The 23,589-nt window shown below is 54.0% G+C and overlaps 3 protein-coding genes across 3 annotated transcripts; 1 reads left to right on the top strand and 2 right to left on the bottom strand.

The window, feature by feature from the left end:
- Positions 1-343: 343 nt before the first annotated feature.
- Positions 344-3,699, bottom strand: RRAD (RRAD, Ras related glycolysis inhibitor and calcium channel regulator). The gene is made up of 5 exons (XM_045988185.1): positions 3,547-3,699; positions 2,908-3,292; positions 2,166-2,239; positions 1,831-2,035; positions 344-999 (listed from the first exon to the last, which is right to left on the bottom strand). The coding sequence occupies exons 2-5, from the start codon at positions 3,275-3,277 to the stop codon at positions 722-724; spliced, it is 927 nt and encodes a 308-aa protein (XP_045844141.1). The 5' UTR covers positions 3,278-3,292; positions 3,547-3,699; the 3' UTR covers positions 344-721.
- A 5,299-nt stretch (positions 3,700-8,998) lies between these two features.
- On the bottom strand, positions 8,999-10,957 carry CIAO2B (cytosolic iron-sulfur assembly component 2B). The gene is made up of 5 exons (XM_045988194.1): positions 10,775-10,957; positions 10,536-10,615; positions 10,178-10,303; positions 9,682-9,727; positions 8,999-9,214 (listed from the first exon to the last, which is right to left on the bottom strand). Exons 1-5 carry the CDS (start codon positions 10,914-10,916, stop codon positions 9,117-9,119), a joined length of 492 nt encoding a protein of 163 aa, XP_045844150.1. The 5' UTR covers positions 10,917-10,957; the 3' UTR covers positions 8,999-9,116.
- A 1,108-nt stretch (positions 10,958-12,065) lies between these two features.
- On the top strand, positions 12,066-22,675 carry CES2 (carboxylesterase 2). The gene is made up of 12 exons (XM_045988193.1): positions 12,066-12,222; positions 16,921-17,125; positions 18,126-18,267; positions 18,850-18,983; positions 19,065-19,323; positions 19,582-19,680; positions 19,947-20,084; positions 20,212-20,292; positions 20,542-20,686; positions 21,098-21,235; positions 21,749-21,821; positions 22,270-22,675. Exons 1-12 carry the CDS (start codon positions 12,147-12,149, stop codon positions 22,454-22,456), a joined length of 1,677 nt encoding a protein of 558 aa, XP_045844149.1. The 5' UTR covers positions 12,066-12,146; the 3' UTR covers positions 22,457-22,675.
- Positions 22,676-23,589: the final 914 nt, after the last annotated feature.

Raw genomic sequence — 23,589 nt, 5'->3', positions numbered from 1 at the left:
CTGGGGCAGGGCATGGTCCCTCAGACAGCCTAAGTTTTCCTTATATATAGTGCGGTGACTGAACCCTTAATTAGCTAGGCAATGCCAGGCCCCAGGGCAAGAGAAAAATCTGGATAGCAGGCTGGGAGGGGCTTTTGACTCTTCCTGCTGCTTGGATCTCCCGTCAGGTCACAAGTCACACCTGCCCCTTTGGTCCATCTGGCTAGATCGGAGCCCAAATATTAGGAGAGTCAAGGCCACACGCTAGGGTAGGGCAGCAAGGCCCTGTCCCTCAACCCCAGGAACCCGCCCCCTACTCTTACAGTCCCCTTTGGGAGGAAACACAGAGTCAGCAGCCCTGATCTATCAGGAAATAGTCTTTATTACAAAAATTTGCATGTAAACAAATAAACACTGCACTGAACAGCCTCTCTTCAGAGCATGCACACCCCAAGTGTGGAGAAAGCTGGAGTCCCATCCCCACACACAGGCCTGCCCCATGGGCTGGGCTCAGGCTGCTGCTTGGGACACATACACACTGGCCTGTACACGTATCACTGTGGGCCCAGCCCTTGGTGGCCCGCGGGAGCTGCCTGGGCAGCACCATCTGTCTGTCTGTCCATAACCATGAGGTGGAGTATGCCCAGAGTCTGAGCCAGCCCTGAGGCACCTAGGGCAGTTGGGTGGGCCAGCCCACCAATCTGTCCACTTGTACGCACAACGCGGTATGGGTCTGTGGAGTCTAGAGCACCGAGAGATCATGGCAGGACTTGGACTTGGCACGAAAGGCCATCTTGCGGCTGTTGCGTGCTACGATGCGGCCCAAGAAACGCTTTGCCTTCTTGCCAAGACTCTCTCGCCGCCGGGTACCTGCTTGTCGACGTGCATTGGCCTCTTTGCTGTCCCTGCGCAGGCGTATCTGGCGCACGACACCCTCGAACAAGGCCTGGACGTTGTGGTGCAGCGCCGCTGATGTCTCAATAAACTTGCAGTCGAAGACCACGGCACAGGCCCGGCCCTCTGGTGGGGACAGGGATGTGCTGGTTAAACTCTAGCCACTCCATAGCAGCTACCACTCAGGAATCCAGGGGTCAGAGATGGAGCCCTGGTGGTCCCCAGAAACTCAGACCCCAGCTCCCCTACAGAGGATCCAAGGCATTGCTGGGTCACCCTACTGGCAGAATGTGTCCACCTTTAAGGAGCTCACAAAGGCTCACAAGAGGAAACTCATTTATGAAAATAATTTGAAGCCTGATATTCAAATGGAAATGCCATAGCAGTCAACACAAGACAAGGAGAGCTTTGATGAGCACCTTAATATTTCACGGTTTGATGTTATATTATGATGAGTAACCAGTGAAATTGGGAGGAGGATGTCACCAAGTCACTGCTAGATTCCTCTGAGGGACTCAGTTCTGGGGGTCACAGAGGAGAATACTGAGCCCAAGAGGGGCAGATCCTCCCCAGTGTGAAGACCATGCCGAGACCAGCCCCAGCCCTGAATCCATGCTCTGACCTCCTAGCCCAGTTCCCTGGGCTCTCTCCCACTCTCCTCACTCCTCATCTGTCAGGCCAGGGCCAAAGGATACAGGAGAGGAGGGCCCTGAGGTGGCCCAGCTCAGTGCCCTGCAACTTCCTCCCCCCACCCCCAGTGCATCTGGTCCTTCCCCCAGGCCTCTCAGCCCTCTGGGAGTCCTATGGGAGGGAGCAGCTTTCCCCCTCTCCCCCTCGAGTTTTCTTCCTGAACATTTTTAGCCACTTATGATCCCCAGGGACTTGAGCTGAGCCAAGACTTAATGGACCACAGGCCAGCCAGGATGTCCCTCCCTTTCCGACCCACTCCCTGCTCACCATCCAAGGAGACCTCTCGAGAGCGCACCAGGTCGCTCTTGTTGCCCACTAGGATAATGGGCACGTCATCCATCTGCCGTGCCCGCCGCAGCTGGACCCGCAGCTCTGAGGCTTTCTCGAAGCTTCCCTTATCTGTCACTGAGTACACGATGACGTATGCATCCCCCATAGCCATGCAGTGACCAGGTAGCCAGCGGCTGCTATCCTAGGGAACACATACACATGCGTATTTACCAATTGGTCTCATGCCCAGGCTACAAGGCTGTCCCTCTAAGCAGGCCCCTAACCCCAAGTCAGCCCTCCCACCCAGGCCTGGGTTTCAGCCTGCAGCCTACCTGCTCCCAAATGTCATAGACCATGAGTGATGCCTCTTCTCCATCCACCATGATGGACCGATCATATGTGTGCCCTAGGCAGGAGACTAGCAGTCAGGTTACCTGCTGGTTGCCAAAAACCACCCTCCCACACCACGTGCCAGGTTTCCTATTTTGGCCACACCCTCCAACTGCACCATACAGGGCTCCCTCCCCCCCCCCCAACCTTTCCCTCCACTGATGGTCGCTATGCAACAAAGAGATAACAGGGCTGAGAAGCAGGATGTAGAGGACATGGTGTGCCTGACCTCACCTAGACAACTCTTCCCCAAGCTGGCAATGTCCTGGGTTGCCCCTCCTGTGTTCCCTGCCCTCCTGTTGCATGGGCCCCAGGGTAGCTCTGACCATGGTAGCCTAAGTTAGAATAGTGACTGTCACATTCTTTGGGAGCCTTGGTCACCTAGGGCTCTTATCCTAGAAACTCCCTCTGGCTGTGTTCCTGCCACCCCTAGCGAGGAGGGATGTCCTATCCCCATCCCCTGTACCTATCAGGTACAGCCTGGGACTGCTACTCTGGGCATTTCTTCCCCTACCAAGGGCTGGAGGTCCCTTCTCCCTTAGTTTCCTCATCTGTGAAATGGGTAGGTAGAGGCATGACTCTGAAAGTGCCATGGTATGCGCTGCTTTTAATTCAGGTCCCCAGCCCCGTGCCCTCAGTCCTCCCCTGGCATCTCCCCTCCCTTAAATAGTCCCAGCCCCTCACCTGCGGCCTCTGCTTCAGGCCCATCCTCTACACCACCGAAGATGCGCGCCAGAGCGCTCTTGCCCACGCCAGGCGCCCCCAGCAGCAGCACCTTGTAAACGCTCTCGTCTGAGTCGCTGCCCCCTGAGCTGAGCGACTCGGAGGAACCCTCGGGCCAGTCGAGCGTCGCACCCTGGGCCCCGGTCCCCGCCGCGGCCGATGCCAGAGCGCTCGGAGCCAGCGCCGCCTGCAGGTCGCGCTCGTCCACCGGCATGCTTCGACGGTGCAGCGGGGGCGCCGGGCACCAGGGTGTGCTGCCTCGACGGCGCTCGCGCTCCCGGCCCCCGCCGCGGCTCCCGCCGGCTCCGCTGCCGCCACCATTCAGAGTCATGGCGCCCGACGCCGTCTAAGGAACGGGAGTGGGGACGGCAGGGTCAGCCGTGGGACAGACGGTATGGGAGGCTGGACCGTCGGTATGGGAGGCTGGACCCCGGGCGCGCCTGCCTGACGCCGGGCTCAGGCTCCACGCTCGGGCCGAGGACCTGCGTCGAGGACACAGCGGTCCCCTCCCGGCCGTGGAGGTCCTGCCACCCTCCCGACTCGTCCATCCATACCCCGGACGGTGCGACCACCTGCACCCCGCTCCCCCAGGACACTCACCCAACCGCACACGGACACGGTCAAGAGAGGTAGGTTCCAGGCCCCGACACAGTCCCCTCGCAGACCCTGGCTCGGACACCCGACGCTGCCGCAGCCGCCGCCTCCTCGGTCCGCTCTGGGTCCCCGCTCCAGAGCTGCCTATTTAAGTGTCTGCCCGCCCCCGCCCCCACCCCCGCGCTCACCCACGTCCCGGCTACTGCGGGGGCTGACGTGTCGGTCCTCCTCCCCCTCGGGGGAATCCCCCGCCCCCCTCCTAGGACCTTGCACCCACCGAGACCCCGCCCCAATCGACTGGACAGACAAAGCCGGGTCAGAGCGCGTGTCTGCGGTGGAAGGCTGGGAAGGAGGAATCAGGAGGGGGACTAGGTTGAGTGGTATGTGGGAGGGGCTTGGAGTCGGGGGTATCAACATGGCTGGGTCAAGGGGGAAAGCGGGACAAGCCAACTGTGCCAGCTCCCCTCTGGGAAAGAATTGGTTCTGGCCCTTTAACAGTGAATTCTTCCTTTGCTCTCCCCCAGCCCTGGCCTGCAGCCCAAATAAGCTGACCAATACAGGCTGGACAGACTTCACCCTTCTCTGTTCAGGACACCCACTCCCGAAGGGGCCCCTATATGAGCTAGAACTGAAGGGTCCTAAATCTGAGCTTCAAGTCTTGGCGTCAAGTCCTGCCTACTCCCCTCCCTGCCCTGGGGAGTTGAAGGTTCTACCTGATGAGCCTGCCCTTCAGGGTGAGGGTTAGAGTCACCATGTGAGCCTCTGGGAGCCCGTGGAGAACTCTGGGGTGGGGGGTGAAGGAAGGGAGGTGCTCTGGCAGCGTATTGCAGGTAGAGATGCATGCTTGATTTGGGGGGAGGGAATAGAGGTTCAGAGAAGGGAAACGATGAACTCAGCACCACCTCACCTCCCAGCACCCTCCAGACAGCTGCCAGCAACTCTGCTAAAAATACCTGGTCCTGGCCCTTCCTGGCCTTTCTGCTCCTGGTCGTTCTGCTCCTGGGCTGGAGGTTGCCCAAAGTTGGGGAAATCCTGGCAGACAGGTGTCAGATGGCAGTAGGAGTGATTAGGGGTGGGACTGGACCAGGGCCGGATCCAGCTGCTGTAAGTCTTCAACGTCTGTTTCCTTCCCTCTGGCCCCAGATGGGCCTGTAGTTCAGGGCATATGCAGGGCCTGGAAGTTCAGACTCCCATCTAGGAGCATAGATGTAGAGTGCAGCTGGGGCAGGGCTGGAGCTGGTGGGTGGGATGAGCCACCATGTGGAGTTCCCATTGCCCAGAGCTCACCTACTCCTTAGAACTAGGGTGGGTGCCAGGGCATAGAGGGGAGGAGATTTAATGACGGAGCTTGGTTTCTAGACCTGTCTCTGCCTCCAGGCTTCTGGGTCTTGCCTCCTCTCCCTGTGTCAGGGTGCCCAGCTATAAAATGACCTGTTCCCTCCCTGACTCATGTCTGGGTGTGTGAGAATGGGGGACGAGGGAGGCTATGAGGTGCTTTGTGACAGGGATCTGTTATCAGACTCTGACGTTTAATTGCGATGAGTGTGGCGGGGGTGGGGTTGCCCATTCAGGCTCAGGTGACATCACTGATGGAGAGCCTGGTGGGTTGTGGTAGGTTGCTATGGAGACCTGGGTGGGGTTCTCTGGCGGCTCTATCAGTTTCCTTGGCAACATCTGAGAGGGCCTAGAGATGAAGAGGGCCTGGCTAGGTAAGTAGGAGGCGGTTCACACAGGACTCTCTGGTCTTGAGATCCTCAAAGTAGGCAGGGGCTAGACTGAGGGGTGGCCTGGCCACTTGTGTCCCTCCCACGGTCCTGTGTTCTTAGGGGCCTAGGCAACCCCCTACTGGCCCTAGCTTCCTGGATGAGATCCAGTGGCAAGAATCTCATCTTGGAGGGTGGAGCCTCCTGCCAGGACACAAGCCTCAAAAGCCAGCACACCACTTCCCATCAGGAACCCTGGCCTGGGCCGTTTTTGACCCCTCCTACCCCTGAAAATAACCCCCAAGTGTCCAGCAGAAGGTACGTATGTGGCATAGCTCTGATACTTCCCAGTAGGGAGCCGTGCAAGGAATTAGGGCTGGATTTCCCCTCCAGTAACCTGAACCCTTGACTTCAGCAGTGTTTCTTCATTGCCAAGGGAACTGCATCCACACTGGGCCAGTCAGGCCCCAGGCATTCCCCAACAGGCCAGACACACCACAAGCCTAGGTATGGCCAGGGGCCCCAGGAACCAAGACCAGAACATGACCCTGAGACATCCCCATTCCCACCTCCTGGTCCTCCCAGCTCTGTGGGCTGAGCTTGGCTGTCCTGGAGCAACTGAATCTGTCCTAGTAACACACCTAGGACAGCCCAGCCTTCAAATCCCAGCTCTACCACTTACTAGCTGTTTCTGTCCATTTATCTTGGGTGAGCCTCAGCTTCCTCCTGTGTAGAACAGAGATAACATATGTATGGGGGTTGTTGTAAGATGTAAATAACAATACGAAATGCAGAGGTAAAATGCTTGGCATATAGTCGTATCTCAACACGAACACTTTTACCATCCTTGTTTGGATGGGACAGGTTGCATGAATCTGTGTCCCCCTCCTCCTGCTTCTTTCTTGCTTCTGTTCCATTCTCTCCAAAACAGTGGTCTGCCTAGGAGAGGGGCAATGCAGATACCTTTCCCCGCCCCTCCATACCCATCTTCCCTCTGTGGGATCCCACACCTTTCCCCCTCCCTCTAGTAGCAAAAATTTGCAAAGGGAACTTGGCTGGATTTCAGTATCCCCAGCCCTCCTCACACAGCTTCTTCGCCCAAGTTCCTTTGTTCTAAAACTCATTTCATTCAGGGGTACCTGGCTGCCTCAGTCAGTAAAGCATGTGACTCTTGAGTCGTGAGTTTGAACTCCACACTGGACATGGAGGCTACTTAACAAAAAAAGTAAAAAATAAAAATATAAATAAATAAATAAGGCTCCATTCATTCATTCATTCATTCATTCATCTCACTGACCTGTACTTAGTACCTACTGTGTCAGGCCCCTGTGCTGTGAGCATGATAATAAGCACAAATGGACATAGCTAGGCATGTTCATACATGTCATCTAATCCCTGGGCCAATCTCTCCAGCTATGATTTGTTGTTCCCATTTTGTAGACATGGTAACCAAAGCCTGAGAAGCCACGGGCCAGAAATAGCAGAGCCAGACACACCTGACAGAGGGCTTCAGAGACCTCAAAGCTCACCCCATCTCATACCCATATACAACAGCTGGAGTTCCAGAAAGTTCCCTGGGCCCTAGCCCAAGATTCACAGATGGTGTCCTTGCAGGCAGCCAGGGGCCACGCACAGATGAGTCAAGACTGACAAGGGGACTATCTGATATGCCAGCTGTGACGTGAACAGCTTGATATCCCTTGCCCACCATGGCCTGGCTGCCAGGAGGGCCAGCTGAATCACTCAGTGACACCTACGTCCCCCATGACCTCCCACCCCCAGCAGACACCTTAGACAGAAGGGGTAAGCAGTGCAGAGGTACACACATGGTGAAGCCCACAGCTGGATATAGGTGGTTGGGAATGTTCCCTGGGCCCAAGGGGCCCTGGTTGGTCACCTTGCCTTTCTGGAGCATGGGTTCTTCATCTACAGAAAGGGGGTACAGTGTCTGGCAGATCACATGAAATGGGCGCAGATCCATTTTAAATCTCCACAGAGCCATCCCTGGTGATTGTCAGAACTATGCCCACATTACACATGAAGAAACTAGGGAGTATGGACTGATGATTTCATCTAGGCGTGGGCAGCCAGATCTTGGTCACTAGGTGGCAAAGCCCCTCCTTCCTGGAATTGGGGGTTGGCAGCTGTGGGGGGAGGGTGGGAGCGTAGGCCCTTCCATACAGGCAACAGCGCCCCCTGCCAGCTGAGGAGTATGAGCCAAACTGCTTACGTGTTCCTCTTTACCCCAACTGGAGGTCTTGGGAAGTGAATTATTTCAGAAGCTTGTTTCCTCATCTGTGAAATAGGGATAATAAAGGGTAGAAATGGCCACACAGGGCTGGGTGCAGGACTGACCGACTAGGTAGTATATGCAAAGCTCTCAGCTAGTGCCCACTCTCAAGACAGGCTCAATGCTGTCAGCAGACCCTCAAGAGATCTGCAAAGAGCCTCTGGAAGTCTCTGCCCACAATTACACTGGAGCCTTCACAGGGATGAAGTGGCCAAGGCAAGGCTTCTAAATATCCTTTGTATCCTCAGAGAAAGAAACTGAGGCAGGGAATCATGCCATTATAGTTCCTAACTGGCTGATCCTAGATCCAAGTCCCATGGACCATGCTGGTGACAGATTGTGCTTTGAGCACAGGGTTGGGGGAGGCAGAGGGCCCAGACCCCAGCACCTGAAGTGACACACATCTCTGGGGATGCTGGTGGAGCGGGTGCTTCAGTGTCCTTTCAATAGAGAAATTAGCTGTTACTGCCCTGACCAGGGGACCAGACTGAGCATCACCAACAGTGAGACAAGCGGGCATCACACAGCTACTGGTGGATGCTAAAGGATACACAGAAAATTCTTGAGTTAATAAACTCAAACCTGAACTCAATCAACTTCCAGTTGGAGTGGGGAGACAGTTTTAGAAGAGGCTAAAGAGAGATACCAATGCACATAAAGTTTCACTGGAGCGTGATTTAAAAAAAAAAATAGGCTCCACACTGAGTATGGAGCCCAATGCGGGGCTCAAGCTTATGACCCTGAGATCCAGACCTGAGCTGAGATTAAGAGTCAGACACGCTTAACCAACTAAGCCACTCAGGTGCCCCAAAGCCTGATTAAAAAAAAAAAATTACCAACTATGAATGACATTTTGGGGAAATTCATAAACAACTGGATATTAGTGTTAGGGAATTTTTCTTTTTTTTTTTTTAAGATTTTATTTATTTGACACACAGAGAGAGATCACAAATAGGCAGAGAGGCAGGCAGAGAGAGAAGGGGAAGCAGGCTCCCTGCTAAGAAGAGAGGCCGATGCGGGGCTTGATCCCAGGACCCCGAGATCATGACCTGAGCCAAAGGCAGAGGCTTTTTAACCCACTGAGCCACCCAAGCGCCCCAGAATTTTTCATTTTTTGGCCAGATAACAGTACTATGGTTATAGAGGCTTCCTCTTAGGAGACCGGGTTGAAGTACTTAGAAGTGAAGGGTCATTTATCTGCAGTTTACTCTCAAATACATTTATAGTATGAGACCAGTGATGTAACATATTAACAACTATTAAATATAGATGATGGGTATACAGGTGTGATCACTACACTAGTCTTTCAAAATTCTTGTATACTTGCAACTTTTCAATTGGAAGAAATTTTTTAAATGCACTGCATCTCATCCACCCAGCCTGTAGAGGAACCTGCACTCATGATCACCATCTCTTCTCAAACCTGGAATGACCCAAGATGAAAGATTCTGAGACACACTGGAAATGAATATAAATTAAGGGTTTATTACAAAATGTAAAATGCTAGTTTAATGACTCGTTGTCAGTGATTCAAAAAAACAAGGCCATGAGCCCTGGGTGTGACTGGGGGCAAAAAGGCAGGCTCAGGAGCGGGCTGACAGGCACTGGTTCACAACCTCCAGCAGGTGGGTATTCTCTAGAGCAGCTGCTACCCGTTCCTTATCTGCAAGCTGCTTGTTCACTGGATGGAAAAAAAAGAAGAAATGGGGAAGGAGGATCAAAGCCAGGCTCTGGCCACCCTGCCAGCCAACCCCACTTCTAACCTTTGCATATATACATACACACTTGCACCAACCTCCTGTCACCTCCTTCCCGTGACCCCAAGCCTTGACCAAGACACCCAAACCACCTGAGCCAACACCTACCCCCACCCTATTAGGATCCCTCCCACCTGGCTGCTCGTGTCTGCTACCTCCTGTACTATCAAGTCTGACACACCCTGGTGCTGTGTCCTTAGGAGAGGTAGAGAGCAGGAATGGAGAAACATGGTAAGCACAGGAGACTTAAGCCAGCTTCACTCTAAGCTGCCGCCCCCCCCCCCCCCCAAGGAGTCACCCACCCAGGACCCCTCCTTCCATCTTGCCCTACAAACCACCAAGGCAAGGGGGAAGCCTCAGGGCCAATGCCTTAGCATCAGCCCACATTTACCTGCATGCTCCGAGGCATGAGTTCCTGGTGTAATGTGCACATCCATCTGGGAGGGAGACAGGTGGGGCCTGAGCATTTATCACCTGTCTACCCCCTTGACCCTTCCCCCCACTCACCACCTTCCACTGATCCTACCTCCTAATGGTGACTGTGGACTCTGGACCTTCCATTATGCCCCAAACCCACCCAAAGCCACTCCATCTCGACCCAAAGAACTGGCTGCTCCTGTTGACTTAGAGGCCTACCTGTGCCCTATCCCTGCTCCAAATCTAGCTACAGCTTCCGCTCCCCTTCCTGCCACACTACTTTTCTGCACTTTCCACCTCAGGCCTTTATCCTTGTTGTCCCATTCAACTGGAAAGGCTCCTCCCAGTTTCACCATTGTTAGTTGGGATCCTTGCAGGCCTCACTCTGATGTCCGTGTTCACGATCTCCACAGCTTCTTCAGTAGCACAAGCTCACCCCTGCCCTACCCCTGGGATCAGTTCCAATTTACCTTGAAACGCTGGGGAAGGGATCGAAGAAGCTTGACTTTGATGGACAGGCCGATAAGAGTGGCCATGCTGCAGTGTGGAATGGTGGGTGTGAAGGCCACAGCCACCGTACTCTCGGGGTCGCTCACCTGGTTGGAAGAATGAGATCTCAAAAGGACTGCCTTCTCCTTCGCCTTAGTATTCTGCTTCAGGCTAATCGTCTAGCCTCTATAGGCCTGTTTCCGTATCTCTAAAATGGGCACAGCAACCCCCCCCCCCAACTTCCGAAGATATCCTGACGAGTCAGTAAGCTCCTGATGCAGATAAACTTTTCTGACTCTTCCGAACCACCTGCCCCCTCGGACGCAGGCGGTGACTCACCTGAACCCGGACTTGCTCCACTACGTTCAATTCTTCCAGGGTCAGTGGATGCTCCGGGTCATTGATGGAACGAATCAGATGTGGCAAGTGAAGGAAAAGGGACTGTGTGCGTTGGCCCACTCCGAACCCTCAGCGGGGAATGCCCAGCCCTGATACAGCTCCACTAACTACCGGACATCATCACTTCAGCCCCCTCCCAGGCCCCAGCGAACCCGCCCCCGCGCGGCAGCGGCGGATATCGAAGATCTCGCGCGCGTCGATGCTGTCTGGAACCTGCTCGTCCTCCTCGCCCGCGGTCACCGGTCGCTCCCCAGAGCGCTCGTAGATGAGCGGGTTAGCGTTTTCCAGGAGGCCACCCCCAACCCCACCGCCGCCCACCATCGCGAAACCGCTGCCGGCCGCCGTAGGCGTGCATTTCCGCTCCGGCAGGAGCACTTCCGGGGAACGGGCAGGGGGCGTGGCGTGGGGACGGGGTCTCTAGAGGGACATGCTGCCCCGCCCACCCTCAGCCTGGGGTTTACGCGCGAGAGGTGGCCTCGGCGCCCTTTGTATGTTAATCAGGGAAAGTGCAGACCTCCCCGACGAATACACAGAGAAGCCACTCGAAAGGTACGGGGCGTTCGAGCGCGTAGGTGCTGGACGGCGGAGGTCACGGCTGGCTTTCGGGGACAGTAAAGACCGGCCAGGCGTACCTTCGGGCACCACTTCCTCCAGGAAGTCGGCCCTCAGACTGGGCGGGTCGCCGCGGGCAAAGTGTCCTCTGTCCTGGTACCGTTTACTGCGTTTCGGAGCCTCTAGGTGACGTTCCTGCATCGCCCGTTCCCCAGAGTGCCCTGCGGAGTCCCTAGCACACGGACCCGCAAGCACTCTTTAAACGTTGTCAATCTATTTGTCAGTAAATGAGTTTGAGCTCGATCTTCGCGGAAGATGGGGAGAGGGAAAGCCATAGGATTGGGTTGCTGTTGTCACAGTCATGGGTGCATTGGCAGGCTGTGGCTGAGGAGGGAGAAGGCCCACGGAGACCCGCAGATCAGGGAAAATAAGGCATGAGGGACCTTGAAGGTGGGCCCAGAAACTTGAGTCCTGAAAGCAAGGAGGAGCTCTCAGGATGGGCAGTCACACCTCCTTGCCTTCCTCACGCAGTTCCCTTCACCCTGAACGAAGATCATTCCCATTTCTACATCTGTGGGAATCCTGATTGGACACCTCCTCACGGAAGCTCTCGCGGGTTCCCCAATCACAGCTTATTGCTCCTGCTCTTCAGCCCTGAACACCCTTATCAGTCCAGTGACCATGAGGACAGCGAACCCAATGACTCCAGATTTGAGGAGAGGGTTATGGGGATTGTGGAGGGGCTGCAGAAGCCTCCAGCCCCTTCTGAGGAAGCCCCAGAGGCTTGGTTTTTGTGCCCAGAGGCACTAGTTTTTGCCTGTTCAGTCTCAACCCCCTTTGCCTGTTCAGTCTCAACCCCTTTTACATTCCCAGCTTGCCCCGCCTACTCCCAGCTGAGCCTAAACTTAGACCTAGTCAGGACACTCCCTGAACGTCGGCAGGAAGGGCCCCTGGGCAGTCTTTGGGTGAAGAACAGCGGTGTGCTGCTCCGTGTAGACCATGCTGGTGGACCGACTTTGCCTGCGGCTGAATGCTGTGGTCTGTGGGCTCCTGCTTTTCCTCGTCCTGGGCCAGGGTGAGGCTCTTTCACGGGGCGGCAAGGACTGGGGGTGATTTTGCCAGATTCTGCAGAGGCAGGACGTGAAGCTGCAGGAGGGAAGACCCCAGGGAGGTGGGTGAGGGTGGAGAACTATAGTGTGGGGAAACTTGCACCTGACCCAATGCTTTGAAAGCCCTGGGTGGGCCCCCTGAGGTGCAGAGAGAATGGTGGCTGACCGAGGTCACATAGGTCACGTAGTACGGAAGGGCAAGGGAGGCCAGGAACTCTGAGCACAGCCTGGCTTGGTAGGTGGAAGTGGGAGTCGTAATTCAGAGCATTTCCTCCTTAGCGTTTGTGGTAGAGCTAGCGCTGCCTGTGAAAAGTAACAATAAGTATCTTCCTGCTCCGGTTTGGCACTGAGTGTTGTGCCCTTGGCTAGAGGGATGTCCTGGCACTCACTGAGTGCTCTTCCATAGGGGCCCCAGTCAAGATTACTGGCTCTTGGGAATCAGGCTGCATAAGCCCCTACCCTTGCATCCTACAGCCCATCTGTAGGAAGGACCGTCATATCCTTCTGTTCACCCCATGCACCCATCTGGGGTGAGGGCACTCTTTGGCCTTCAGAGCAAAGGTGACGGCACTTGTGTCAACTTCCTGGCTCCCCCTGGCTGTCACCAGTAGCTTAGGCTTTTCCCGGCACCATGCCTGAGGCCTCCACAGCAACTGTGTACCCTCTTGCCAGTGTGATCCTCTCACCCCAAATGGCCCAACCATGAGCCCCAACTGTCCTTCCCCTTCCCAGGCCAATTTGCTTGGGAGACATCCGCATTAATCCATTCTGCATGGCCCACCCCCAGGAGCCCTGGCCCTTAGTAGCCACTCACCAGGCTCTTAGAGATCACCAAGACCCTCCAGCAGGACAATTTGCTAGGCCTTGCTGATACTTCCCTTTGAAAAATGTTTAATATTTCAGATTGGACCCACATTCAAAAAGGAAAAATGGACAAGGCTTTAGAGGGCACAGGTGATATGTCTGACCCTCTCCTGTCCCATCCTATCCTGGCTCCTTCACAGGGACCATTAGGATCCCCAGGGCCTTCTACACACCACTCAAGAGTTTCCTCAAGAATGAGTGTGTGCACACATCCTTGGTTTTCACCTAAATGATCACAAACTCCCTCCCTTTCTGGCACACAACTTTTCCACTTCCTGACACAGGGGGCAACTTTCCCACAGCTGTATGTACTAGAGCTTCTTTGTACTGTTTCATGCAAGGGTTTCTCTTCAAGGAGGAAGGATCCTTGATGTAACTGGCCTCTGATCAGGGACATCAGTTTGTGTCCTTTGCCATAACAACCTTCAGGCATTGGAAGCCAGTGGCCACAGTGAGTTACATGGACAGATATCCCACCTGGCAAGGAACTGTATGTAGACAGATGTTACTGGGGAGAGGGGTGGGCCTTTGACTTGGAAAGATATTGTTCGGTTGCCCTCTGTGGAACCTGTGAGTGGCTGCTGACTCTGACCATATCCACCCGCTATGGCATCAGGCATGGCCTGATGTGCATCCGTGTGCATCAGTGTTGACCCAATAGGTGATCTGAGCAGGGAATGGGCAGGCGAGCTGGGAAGGGAAAGGTGGGTCAGGCAGGAGAGTGGGACTGAACAGGCAAAACCCAGTGACAGGCGGGCACTGGCATGGCCACTTCCCCTCTGCCGGGGGTGGGGGGGCTTGGGCTGCCTCAGAAGGGGCTGTGAGGCTTCTGCAGCTCCTCCACAATACCCAAACCCTTTCCTCAAATCTGGAGTCACTGCATTTGCCATCCTCATGGTCACTGGCCTGATAAGGGTGTTCAGGGCTGAAGAGCAGGAGCAATAAGCTGTGATTGGGGAACCCGCGAGAGCTTCCGTGAGGAGGTGTGCCATCAGGATTTCCACAGATGTAGAAATGGGAACGACCTTTGTTCAGGGTGAAGGGAACTGCATGAGGAAAGGCAGGGAGGTGTGACTGCCCATCCTGAGAGCTCCTCCTTCCTTTCAGGACTCAGTTTCTGGATCTACCTTCAAGGTCCCTCATCTTCTGTTTTCTCTGGTCTGTGGGTAGTATAGATCCCTGAAGCTGGGTTTTTTTATTTGTTTGTTTGTCTGGTTTGGTTTTTTACTTTTTATTATGGAACCAGGCTCAGATTGGCCAAATGCTGCAGAAGCAGGACCTAAACCTGCAGAAGGAAAGCTTCAGGCAGGCAGGAGCCAGTGGAGGACACCAGAGGAACTGGGAGCCTGCTGCTCACCTCCCTGTACCCCGAGGGATGGAGAGGGTTGAGGCTGCCCGCAGCCACACAGCACCAAAGGGTTTCCAGTCTGGTAGAACAGTATAACACATAAGCTTTTTTTTTAAAGATTTTATTTATTTATTATAAATAAATAATAAATAAATAAATTTAATAAATAATATATAAATAATAATATATATAATAAATAATATATAAAATATATAATAAATAAATTATAAATAAATAATAAATAAATATTTATAAATAAATAATAATTAATAATCTATAAATTAATTATAATTTATTTATATATTTATTTATAATTTATATAATAAATTAAAAATAAATAAATAAATAAATAAATGTCTTGTGACATAAAAAAATGTCTGTCTTGTGACAGACAGAGATCACAAGTAGGCAGAGAGGCAGGCAGAGAGAGAGGAGGAAGCAGGCTCCCCACTTAGCAGAGAGCCCGATGTGGGGCTCGATCCCAGGACCCTGGGATCATGACCTGAGCCGAAGGCAGAGGCTTTAACCCTCTGAGCCACCAGGCGCCCCAACACATAAGCTTTTTAAGGTTCACCCATGTCGACATGTTCAGTACTTTTTTCTCTGTATCGCTGGATGATATTCCACTGTACAGAGGCAATACATTTTTTTTAAAGGATATTTTTTTAAAAGATTTTATTTATTTATTTGACAGAAAGAGATCACAAGTAGGCAGAGGGGCAGGCAGAGAGAGAGGAGAAAGCAGGCTCCCTGCTGAGCAGAGAGCCCGATGTGGGGCTCGATCCCAGGACCCTGGGATCATGACCTGAGCCGAAGGCAGAGGCTTTAACCCACTGAGTCACCCAGGTGCCCCCAGAGGCAATACATTTTATTGCTCCATGTATCATTTGATGGGTGTTTGGATTGTAAATTATAGATAATCCTGCTATGAGCATTCACATACAAGGTTTTGTGTGGTTGTATGTTTTCAGTTCTCACGGGGTTTATACCTAGAAGTAGAATTGCTGGCTCATCTGGTATCTCTATGTTTAACTTTTTGAAAAACTGCCAGATTGCTTTCCAGAACACCTGCAGCACTTCACCTTCTCACTAGCGAGATGTGAGGGTTCCAGTTTTTCTATGTCCTTACCAACGTATGTTGTTATCAGAATCTCTTATGTGAATCTCTTTGAATCTATTTTCCTTGTAATTTTGTTTTTCCGTGGAAGAAACCAGTTCAGTTCTGGAGAGGATCCCAGAGTTTGGGCTTTGCTTATTACGTCCATATGGCGTCTTTTAACTATTTCTCTGCCCCTGGCATTCCTGTAAACTTGTACTCATTTATTTGTATTCTACAGGCTTGATCGGATTTTGGTTTCAGGTTCTGCTTTGTTATGTTTTGGGGCAAGACTACTTTGTGTAGGGCTATGGACTTCCATCAGAAAACATACATTGTCTGCTTGTCTTGCTTTTTGTGGCAAAGTAAGTTGTTTGACGTCACAGTCAGATTTCAGCAAATGTTTCCCTTAGCATGAATGAGGCGAACTTTTCTTCCTTAGCGTATGAGCCATTTATTAGTATTCCTGACTCTGTCCCTCATTATTTCATATTCTTTAACCCAGTATGTATAGCTGGCACATTTCTTCATCTTTTGTAGAAATTCTTTGTGTGTTAAGAATATCGCCAGGGCTCCTTGTGTCAGGCAACTTTCAGTCCCTTCCTCCCTCCCTGATTCCCCTAGTAAGGCAGGGGGTGCTTCTTACCTTCTAGTTACAGTGGTGCCTCGCTTTTGTAGTTCTCCTCACCATATCATCACTCTTGGTTTGAAAGATGCTCTCTCTTTATTTTTTTAAGATTTTATTTATTTATTTGACAGAGATCACAAGTAGGCAGGGAGACGGCAGAGAGAGAGAGGAGGAAGCAGGCTCCCCGCTGAAAGAGAGCCCGGTGTGGGGCTCGATCCCAGGACTATGGGATCATGATCTGAGCCGAAGGCAGAGGCTTTAACCCACTGAGCCACCCAGGCACCCCTGAAAGATGCTCCCTTTATGTCATTTCTTGCCACCTAGAGCATGAGAACCCTAAGGACAGGAGCCTTGAGTGTCCAGTTCCCACAGTTCTACTGCCTCATGTGACCTACACAGTTGACAGAAAGGATACTCCCACCCCTTCAAGCTTATGTGACCCATTTGTTTGAAGCTCCCGGGGCTAAACCGTGGTGCCAGGTCCCCAGAAGCCTCACTGAATGTGATGGGAAAGGCTGGGACCAGACCCAGGGAAGAGAGTGGGGGGAGTGGGCGGGAGTTGGGGGGGGACAGTGCACACACAGGGTTAAAGGCAGGAAATTTGTAAAGCAAGTGTTTGTAGATCAGAGTCCCTTGAGTTGAGGACAGGAAGCGGCAGGCAACATCAGTAGCCTGGGAAGGCTGCTGATGGATAGACTCAACCCTGGTGTCTGTTTCTATGCTCACAGGCCAGGATTCTGCCAGCCCCATCCGGACCACACACACAGGGCAGGTGCGAGGGAGCCTCGTCCACGTGAAAAACACTGATGTGGGGGTCTACACCTTCCTGGGAATTCCCTTTGCCAAGCCGCCTCTAGGACCCCTGCGATTTGCACCCCCTGAGCCTCCTGAACCTTGGAGTGGTGTAAAGGATGGGACCTCCCACCCAGCCATGTAAGTGGGGAGTCCACGGAACTCCAGTCCCTGGGGTGGAGGGTACCCCAAACCCGGGGCCAGGCTGCAGTTATCATTTCATCTAAACCCCCACGGCCAGTCTCCCCTCTGAGTTTGGTGGCTCCCCACATGCATTTTTCCCATGAGCATGCAGATGCTTGGAAGGGTAAAGTAACTTGCCCAGACTCTGGCCTTGGCACTTAAAGCAGAAATACACACCTACCTCACTTCTAGTCATGTCAGGCATTCTCTGCCACCAGCGGAGGCTTGGGTTGGCTCCATGAACCCTGTAGGAGCCCTTGACTCCAGCAGCATATGCTGTGATCCCTGAGGGGTGGACGACCCCCACAGTGTACAGTTACTGGGCCAGGGCCTGGGCCAGCTGCCCCGGGCCAAAGGGCACATGTGTGTTCTTGCAACTGGAAACAGTAGAAGAGATACGGTTCCCTGAGAGCCTGGCTTGAGATGAAGGCTGTCCCATTGCCCTTCTTCTTTTTGTTTTTAAAGATTTTATTTATTTATTTGACAGAGATCACAAGTAGGCAGAGAGGTGGGGGGGGGCGGGGCGTGTGGGGAAGCAGGCTCCCTGCTGAGCAGAGAGCCTGATATGGGACTTGATCCCAGGACCCTGAGATCATGACCTGAGCCAAAAGCAGAGGCTTAACCCACTGAGCCACCCAGGTGCCCCCCACCCCCATTGCCCTTCTTATGAGGAATTAATCTCCATTCGTTCAGGCAGCACACAGATGTGGGCTACTCCCTGGTTCCGTACTGGTCCAGGTACAGGAATACAGTGGTGAATGTTAACACGTGCAGCCCGTGGCTCTCGCAGAGACCCCCAAGAGTCGAGATTTCCCAGCCTCAGGGGGATTGGTATCCAAGGCCTTCATGCCCTTGAGGCCTCCCTGGAAGACTGGGCTCCATCCCCTGTAGGACTGAGGGCAGTGGGGAGCAAATCTGGGCCCAGGATCTGGTTTTGACCATGGCATGGCCCCACTAGGTGTCTGCAGAACATCACAGTCTTGAACACGACGGTTCTGAAGCTGATGAACTTGAGCTTGCCCTTTACCTCTGTGTCGGAAGACTGCTTGTACCTTAACATCTATACGCCTGCCCACACCCATGAAGGCTCCAGTCTGCCGGTGAGTGCCAGGCCCCTGCCACCTGGGGGGTGAGAGCATGTTGCTTCTGCAAAAAGATGAGAAGGGACAGCATCAGCCCGGACCCCCCTGCAGTGTGACCCTGTTGAGAAGCCCCTCACCATAGGGTCTAAGAGTGTTGCTGACCCTTAGGCCTGGGGTCATAGAACCCTGGCTGCTCCCAGAGGTCAGAAGCTGGATGGACCCAAGAATCACCCAACCAACTGCCCAGGAGACCCACTCAGGGGCTGGATCTGTGGAAGCAATGAGAATGGAGAAACTTCAGTGATGTACCTGTGGGATGATCAGGAAGATGCCCCTTTCTTTCCAGCTCAGAGAGTTCCAGGAGAAATAGAGCCAGACTTCGGTACATAGGGTGGGACCCAAAGTATGGGAGATCTAGTTTTCCTGATAGAAATTAGGTCCCTTTCAGTCTAGATCATGAAGAAGGTCACCCTATCCTGCCCGAGTTCTGTTTATGCGGCTCGGCACTTAGAGCCAAAGTGGTGGAGAATCGGGCTAGCAGCCTCATTGGGGTCTGGGCAGGGTGGGATCCACATGGTGTCTGTGCCTCGATTTCCCCAGGTATTGGTGTGGATCCATGGTGGCGGGCTTGTGATGGGCATGGCTTCCATGTATGACGGCTCGGTGCTGGCGGCCTTTGAGGACGTGGTGGTGGTCACTATCCAGTACCGCCTGGGTATGCTGGGCTTCTTCAGGTGAGACTGGGGCTGGGCAGGGCAGCGCTGGTGGAGAGAAGCCAGGACCGCCCCGTGACCCCTGTTCTTGCCACCTCTCAGCACTGGAGACAAGCATGCCCCCGGCAACTGGGGTTACCTGGATCAGGTGGCTGCGCTACGCTGGGTCCAGCAAAACATTGCCTCTTTTGGAGGAGACCCTGGCCGTGTCACCATTTTCGGCGAGTCCGCGGGTGGCACAAGTGTGTCCTCCCATGTTGTGTCCCCCTTGTCCCAAGGACTCTTCCATCGTGCTATCATGGAGAGCGGTGTGGCCCTGTTGCCCAGCCTCATTGCCAAGTCAGCTGAAGGGATGTCCGCGGTGAGTGCCCCCAGCTGTGGGAAACCAGACCACTGCCTCATCTCAGACCTCTCAGCCTCCCTCACTCTGCTAAATGAGGATGACGAGGGACCCCTTCGTGGGCAGGACTGTCTGGGCAGCCCCTCTGGCTGAGACCTCTGAATCCACACCTAATACCTTGTGAGATTTGGGGTGCACCTGCCCCCCAGCTGCGACCCCGGGCAAATCCCTCTCTGCTGTCTGGAAGGATGAGGCAGCCCCTGCCTGGTCTCTTTACAGATGGTGGCCAACCTGTCTGCCTGTGGCCAGGTTGACTCAGAAGCCCTGGTGGACTGTCTGCGGGGCAAAACTGAAGAGGAGATTCTGGCCATCCACCAGGTTGGGCCGAATGGACGTGCGTGTGGCAGAAGGGGACTGGTGGGGGTGGGGAGCAGGTCCTTTACATTCTCTGGGCAAGTTACTCCATCTCCACAGCTTGATGTCCTCACAGACCTGGGTGGGAAGTTGAGGCCAGGCCGTGCAAAGCCAATGGCAGGATCTCTTGGGGGAGGGGGTGTGAGCATCCTGGATGAGCTAGGAGGGGGTGAATGGGACTCAGAGCCCATTAGAAAATGTCTGGGACCTCACTTTGTGGGCCCTCTCAGCCCATCATCATCCCTGGTGTAGTGGATGGGACCTTCCTGCCCAGGCACCCCCAGGAGCTGCTGGCCTCCGCTGACTTTCAACCTGTCCCCAGCATCATTGGTGTCAACAACGATGAGTATGGCTGGATCATCCCCTCGGTGAGGCCCAGCCCCAAGCTCCCAGGTGCCGGAGGGCACAGGGCGGGAGAAGGGGTTCTGGCAGGGCTCGGGGCATCATAGCTGTAGGCCCATCCTACTCTCAACTGGAGATTCCCCCACTACCCAGGCCATGAACAGCTCTGATACCTGGAAGGAAATGGACAGAGAGACGGTGAAGGCCATTCTGCAGCAAATGTCGACAATGTTGGTGAGGCTTCTGGGGTCCTACCCAAGTGGACGGGACTCCTCTCCTGTCCAGAAGCAAGGGAAAACCCATCCCCAAGATAGCTTGTCCATGCATTGTCCCCCATGAGCAAATCCTGGGGTCACCCCAGAGCTCGGCCTCTTCCTCCCATTCCCTGTACCATCCCAGGATCCGTCTTCCCAAACCTGACCCTGCAGCCTCCCTGCTGCTGCCCGCTGCCTGACCTGCCTATTTCTGATCCACCTGAGCTAGAAGTTGCCTCTTGAGTCTGTTGACCTGTTGATGGAGGAATACATGGGGAACAGTGGGGACCCCCAGACCCTCCGAGCTCAGTTCCATGAGATGATGGGGGATTCCATCTTCGTGATCCCTGCACTCCAAGTAGCCAATTTTCAGCGTGAGTACATCTATACCTAAGGCCACAGCAGTGAGGGGGCAGCTCTGTGGGTCCCATGTGAGGTCTGTTGGTGTCCAGGTCCCAACCCATGCCTTTGTATTAGGTCCCTAGGTGCCAGGCACTTAATGTCCCTCATCTCAGTAAATCCTCGAAGCTAGTCTAAGAGATGGGCATTTCCCCCACTTTACAATGAGGACCCTCAGTGACTTGCCCAAAACCACATAGCTAGGAAGTTCCAAGGTCATGATTTGAACCCTTGTCCTTTCCACTGCTCTTGCTCCAGTCAGGGGCTCCCTCACCCCACTGTTCAGATTTCGACCAGCTTTGGACCTAGCTATCTTGTCATGGGTGATGCAGGAGAGCCCCAGGTAAGGGACCACCATGTCACAGCCTGTGCTCTCCACCCTCTAGGCTCACACGCCCCGGTCTACTTCTACGAGTTCCAGCATCGGCCCAGCTTCCTCAAGGACATCAGGCCGCCCCATGTAAAGGCAGACCACGGTGATGAGTTACTTTTTGTCTTCGGAACCATGTCTTGGAAAGGCCACAGTGAGTGTTCTGGGGGGGGGGGTGGTCCCTAAGAGACTCCTTGTTCCCAGAACGTGGGATGGGACCTTGCTGGGTCCCTGCATGAGGGTGATTGTCCTCACTGTACAGATGAGCAAACCGAGGCTCAGAGAGAGGGTGGAATCAGGTGCCCAAGATCTTACAGCTAGAGAGGCTGAGCTGGAACTTGGTCCCCTCCCCCCCTCCCCACCCCAGCCGTGGATGCTGGCAGGGGTGCAGAGGAGGGTATTTTGGAGGCATATTTGTTTCTTAAGTGACTTCCTGGTGTCAGAAGGAAGAAGGCACCCTTTTTGGTCAGGAATGGGCCTAGTTGGGATGAGGAGAGGGCCTGGCACCCCAGGGCTGTGGGGGGAGTGGGCCGAGAGCCAGGCCGGGGAGGGCAGAAGAGGACCCAAGGAAAAGCTGCATGTGGGCTGGTGAGTGTGGTGGGGGCTGAGCCGTGTGCTGGACGGGGGTTGGCCCCCACCCGGACCCTTGTCCTCTTGCTTTCTGTAGTTGAAGTCACAGAGGAAGAAAAGCTGTTGAGCAGGAGGATGATGAAGTACTGGGCCAACTTTGCTCGAAACGGGTAAGATGTCACACCCCACCTCAGCTTCGGGGGGTGGGTCTTGAACCCATTTGGGGACCCCCCTTTTCTGTTGTGATCTCATTAGCATACATGTATCCTTAATTGCAAGGTGGCTCCTTCCCCAGTTCCAGATCTCACATAGATCTGGGGCTTTGTGGGTGCTGGACGCTCCGTCCATCTCCAGGTGACCTGGAAGAGGGGGACAGTGCCATGTTACCCACAGACCCTCTCTGACGGGAAGCAAAAAAACAGTCCAGGTCACCCTGGCCCCTGGTGATACTCTAGTGGGAGGTAATTTCTTTCCTAGATTTAGAAACATTCCCCTGTCATTCCCCAACCCCACCTGGCCTGTTGGATGCCTTACCTGACCCCAGTTGGGGTGCCAGGTCTGGGCTCAGCGGGGCTCCGAGTGACTACCTCCTGCCCTGCCGGGAGGGCATGTCTACAGGAACCCTAATGGCGAGGGTCTGCCCCACTGGCCCATGTTGGACCAGGAAGAGCAGTTCCTGCAGCTGAGCACACAGCCTGCGGTGGGCCGGGCCCTGAAGGCCCACAGACTTCAGTTCTGGACGAAGACCCTACCCCAGAAGATACAGGAGCTGATGGAGGCGGAGGAGAAGCACACAGAGTTGTAACTCCCTGTGTCTGGGGGTGAAGGGCCGGGGAGGAGGGGCTTGAGTGCAGGTGGGGGTCTGCCGGATATACCCACGCATGCCCACTGAGGAGATTTTCCTTCCTTCATACAGTCATTCATTTGTTCTGCCGACCAGCCAGCCAGCCAGCCAGCCAGCAAACATTTATTAAGAACCTAGTGCATTGGGGTGCCTGGGTGGCTTAGTTGTTAAGCATCTGCCTTCAGCTCAGGTCATGATCCCAGGATCCTGGGATCAAGTCCTGCATCGGGCTCTCTGCTCAGCAGGGAGCCTGCTTCCCTTCCTCTCTCTCTGCCTGCCTCTCTGCCTAGTTGTGATCTCTGTCTGTCAAATGAATAAATAAAATCTTTAAAAAAAAAAAAAGAACCTAGTGCATCATGTTAGTTACCAAGCCCCCCATAGGTCCTCTTGTTCAGACACACTCAGTGAATCCCCCACATGAAGCTGTGGACGAGCAAACCTCAATGGAAATTCACCCCGCGCTGAGCCTCAGGTCCCATCCCCTTTTCCTCCCCTCTAACCCACACCTACCCTCCCTCTCCTCTCCCTTTGAAGGAGGGTGCTTTGGGAAATGTTACCCACATCTGGCTCTCAGTGAGCTCCACGGGCTGTCATATCTGTAAGGAGCCAGTAGAAAGTCTGGATTCCAGGAACCTAGGAGTTCCAAGATCTTGGCGACTGAGGCCACCAAGTACTGAGGACAAAGTCCCCATCCCCACCCATTGTCCCTTGGAGTAAATATCATCTACCACCGACATTTCAACTCCCAACCAGTCACTTATCTGTGTCCCAGAGGTGACTGACTCCATTTTTGTAAGAAGACTGAGCTTGTCCATGGGCCCCTGGAGGCTGGATGAGCTGTTTGGGGGCCAGGAGATTCAGGTGGGTCCCTCAGCCTACCACAGGGTTGGGGAAGGGGTGCGGGGGGAGGCAGCACAAACCTTACATAATTATAGCACATCCATTGAGATCATGATCATATCTGTGAGATGGTTCCTGGAAGTGGGATTGGGAGACCAGAAAGTCCAGAAGAAGGGACTCTTTTGTTTCCAAAGGTCTCTCCATCCAAGGAGGTCTCTCCTCTTGCCTTTTGGAATTCTCCTTGTCAGCCATGC

The sequence above is a fragment of the Meles meles genome, chromosome 19, assembly GCF_922984935.1.
Source record: "Meles meles chromosome 19, mMelMel3.1 paternal haplotype, whole genome shotgun sequence".
In the NCBI taxonomy this organism is placed as follows: Eukaryota; Metazoa; Chordata; class Mammalia; order Carnivora; family Mustelidae; genus Meles; species Meles meles.
This window is presented reverse-complemented; position numbering and strand designations above follow the sequence as displayed.